Source organism: Arachis ipaensis, chromosome B08 (assembly GCF_000816755.2).
Source record: "Arachis ipaensis cultivar K30076 chromosome B08, Araip1.1, whole genome shotgun sequence".
NCBI lineage: Eukaryota > Viridiplantae > Streptophyta > Magnoliopsida > Fabales > Fabaceae > Arachis > Arachis ipaensis.
Genome location: NC_029792.2, coordinates 18,085,702 through 18,089,197, shown reverse-complemented (window position 1 = coordinate 18,089,197; position 3,496 = coordinate 18,085,702). Strand labels below are relative to the sequence as shown.

Sequence of the window (3,496 nt, the reverse complement as noted above, 5' to 3'; positions counted from 1 at the left end):
AGAAGTCAAAAACTAATCTTAATCGGTAGCTAATTTGTTTAGCTTTTTCAAAAAAGTTTGTGAACCAATATTTTTGAAATTTTGGCTATTTTTTAAAATTTATACAAATATATGAAATTTTTTTTTTTGTTAGAAAGCTGATTTTTAACTACTTACAAAGTAATCAACTACTTACTAAGTTCCAACAATAGTTACTGTACTTGCTTCATTTTCATTTCCTGCAAAGCTTCGGGCTAATCCAAAGTCAGAAATCTTAGCATTCATTTCATTATCTAACAAAATATTTCCAGCTTTAAGATCTCTATGAATTATTCTATGTCTTGAATCTTGATGGAGATAAAGAAGACCTCGTGCAATGCCAATAATGATAAGAAAGCGTTGAGGCCAATCTAATAATATGCTCCTCTCATTATCTGGAAAAAAAAAAAAGGAATAGAGCACATGTCACTTAATCTATGTGAGAAGGGGATATGATACTGATGTTATAGACTGATTATTTTGGGAGATTTCAAATCATATAAAAATGATAAAAGTTGACAATTGATTAGCCAAATTTTGATATTGAAGTAGTTTTTGTAGCTCATAGTTTAGACACTAGACAGTTCATTTTAGGGAAAACAACTTAACCAACATTAGGGAAATTAGTTTTGAAGAAATTTTATTTCCCTTCATTTTATGATTGCTAAACATTAAACTAGTTACTCTAACTACATCTGGTAGAAATCTATAAGATCTATTACCCAAACTTTAGAAAATATTCAACAGTAAATGAAACCAAAACTAAGTATCAAGTGGAAACAAACCAAATATGAAGTAGTCCAAGCTTTTATTTGGCATAAACTCATACACCAACATCCTTTCATCTGCTTCAATGCAACATCCTAGAAGCTTCACCAAATTCCTATGCTGAAGTTTGACTATATGCATTACTTCACTTTTGAACTCTTGAAGACCTTGTCTAGTATTTTCTGAGAGTCTCTTAACAGCTATTTCTCTTCCATCTTCCAGCATACCCTGAATATTGCAATAATATATATTTGATGGGAACATCAATCTTTGGAAGAAACATACTTGAGCTAAATGTTTGTTAACATAATGGTGAATTGGATCCTAGATTCAGTTGGGCTTCTTAAGTTAAATACTGTTAACATAATGGCAACCTATATATGATGATCTTAATTCAATATCAAATGCAAAATTTTCTAGTTTGAAACTTTTTGTTTTACAAAAATTATTTACTAGAGAAACAAAAAAGTGTTTCTTTTCAAATGATGTACTTGTTGGTCATCTCAATAAATTAAATTTCCTAGCCTTTCATTAATACCCAGACTAAATCACTTGAGCATCATAGTATTAACGAATAGCCAGTTATTTTTAAGCATGAGTAGCACAACATAGGAAAAATATTACAAAGATTTTGACATTCCGGGTTCGTGCATTCATAAATCATGTACTGAAGCTGAAAACTTGGCTGATATACAATATTACCTGATAAACAGTTCCAAAACCACCTTTTCCCAAGATGTTATTGATAGAGAAGTTATCGGTTGCAGAAATAACTGTAGCTAAATCAAACAAGGGTAGATCTAGTTCTTCCTCCTTTTGATGCTCTTGTATTGCATGTGCATCTGTTTCTGGTTTGCCTCTCATGCTTCCTTAATTTAGTAAGCAAAAGCAACATGTAAAGATCAAATAGCAAAGCATAACAAAAATAAAAGAAATCTGCTAATTAAATTTTCTCATGCCCATTAAAGTGACTTACTATAGTTTTTTTTGTACTTCTTGCATCTATACAGGGTGAAGGATAGACAGAGGATCAAAATCCCTACAGATATGACTGAGCTAGAAACAATAATCTGCAGCTTTCGGATGTCGGATTTGTGTTTCAAATTTTCATCTTCATCTAGAAAACCACAAACAAACAGAAGATATGATATCCTGAAAACAATAACAAAAGAGAAACAGAAAGAAGGTACTTCCAAAATTGGGAGATAAAGATGAAATGATGAACTTCAAAACCTACCTAGATCTTTCTTTGACATTCTGACATAAATATCTTGTTGTGGATCATTCAGTACTCTAATATCTATTAAGTCACCATACCACAGTAAACATCCACTTGCCTCTTTCCTGATATCTAATGCAGCATAAGCAGTGCAAGAGCAGTTTCTGATGCAGATTTCAGCACATTCCACAAGGCTCAGAGTTTTGTTTAACCATGATGTCCTCTCTGTGTCCGGTAACTTGAGACTAGAAAATTTCGCGAATCCATCTCCGCGACAGCTTAACGAATTAGTTCTGTTGCAGCCATTAGACCAATCAGCTTGATTCCATTCTTCTGGGACCCTAGGTTCAAATCCTTTCAAGCATCCACATACTGGGGAGTTGTCTATGTTACAACTACCATACACGCCGCATTTGCCATAATAATCACACAAGTCCTTTGGTACTGCTAGATAGATGCTCCAGCTTTGATTCTTAGCATTCCAGACATAACGCGTCATGATTCCATCCACGGTTAGCGAAAACCTTGAATAGACTGAGCTATTAACAAGCTCAAATGTATAATATATCTCTTCTTGGTTAGAGACAAAGTAATAGTTGAATATGGAATTCTGTTTTAGCAGAGGAATTCCACTAAACCGAACACCATTCCAAGATCCACCACAATGCTCCTTGGATTCGCCATTTCTTATACATAATCGCGGATACCCAGTGATATCAAGCTGAAATGTGTAGTTGCCTGAAGATGGATCATCGCGGCTTGTCCACGAAGTTAGGTACCTATTCATGCCGGTTGTTAAATCGATTCCAAGCTTCATCCCTGGTAGCAAAGTGTCACCAGGGTAATCAAAACTCTGCCAAAGAAAACTTGTTGAATCGTCATTGTTTCTGACTGCTTCCTTCACAACGAAGTTACCAGAATCCAAAAGAACCGCAATAACGGGTTTCTGTGAAAATCTTGATGAGTTGGAAGACCAAGCAATGGTGCTACTGTTGTAAAGCTCTAGAATCCCGTCTTTGGCGATCTTCAACTCTCCGGATGAGTGGTAGAGTGGTTTGTTTCTATTGGCAACCCATACAACGGTGGTTGTTGATACTCTATTGTACCATATTCCAAGGTAACGATTTTTGGAATTTTCTGGACTACTGAAGAATCCCAATGCAAAGGTTCTGCTAGGTGAAAGCATGATGTCAGCATCAGTGAGGGATTGTGAAGTGCTAATGGTTTCTATGGTAATGGAAATGGCAGTATCGTGCAACAATGAAAAGCACAACAGAAGCAAGGTGATGAACCTTTCCATAGCAATAGCTTTATGAGGGACGAATACATAAACAACTAGAATACTAGAAGCTAAGATACATGGAAGATTTTGAGTATTAAAAATGTTATATCCGCCCAAAAAATTAGTTATTAAATCAATCGCAATGTATTTGTGTATAATATTAAATATTAATTATATTTTATTTATAATTTTTATTCAATTTATTATAC

The 3,496-nt window shown here is 34.3% G+C and overlaps 1 protein-coding gene across 1 annotated transcript in view; it reads right to left on the bottom strand.

Annotated features, from left to right (window-relative positions):
• Nucleotides 1–3,322, bottom strand: part of LOC107610656 — a 9,520-nt gene extending 6,198 nt beyond the window's left edge. The window contains exons 1-5 of the mRNA XM_021108159.1: nucleotides 2,024–3,322; nucleotides 1,763–1,903; nucleotides 1,489–1,655; nucleotides 804–1,014; nucleotides 176–413 (exon numbers count right to left, since the gene is read on the bottom strand). Coding sequence (XP_020963818.1) covers nucleotides 176–413; nucleotides 804–1,014; nucleotides 1,489–1,655; nucleotides 1,763–1,903; nucleotides 2,024–3,305 — 2,039 coding nt within the window. The 5' untranslated portion in view covers nucleotides 3,306–3,322. The remainder of the gene's footprint in view (nucleotides 1–175; nucleotides 414–803; nucleotides 1,015–1,488; nucleotides 1,656–1,762; nucleotides 1,904–2,023) is intronic.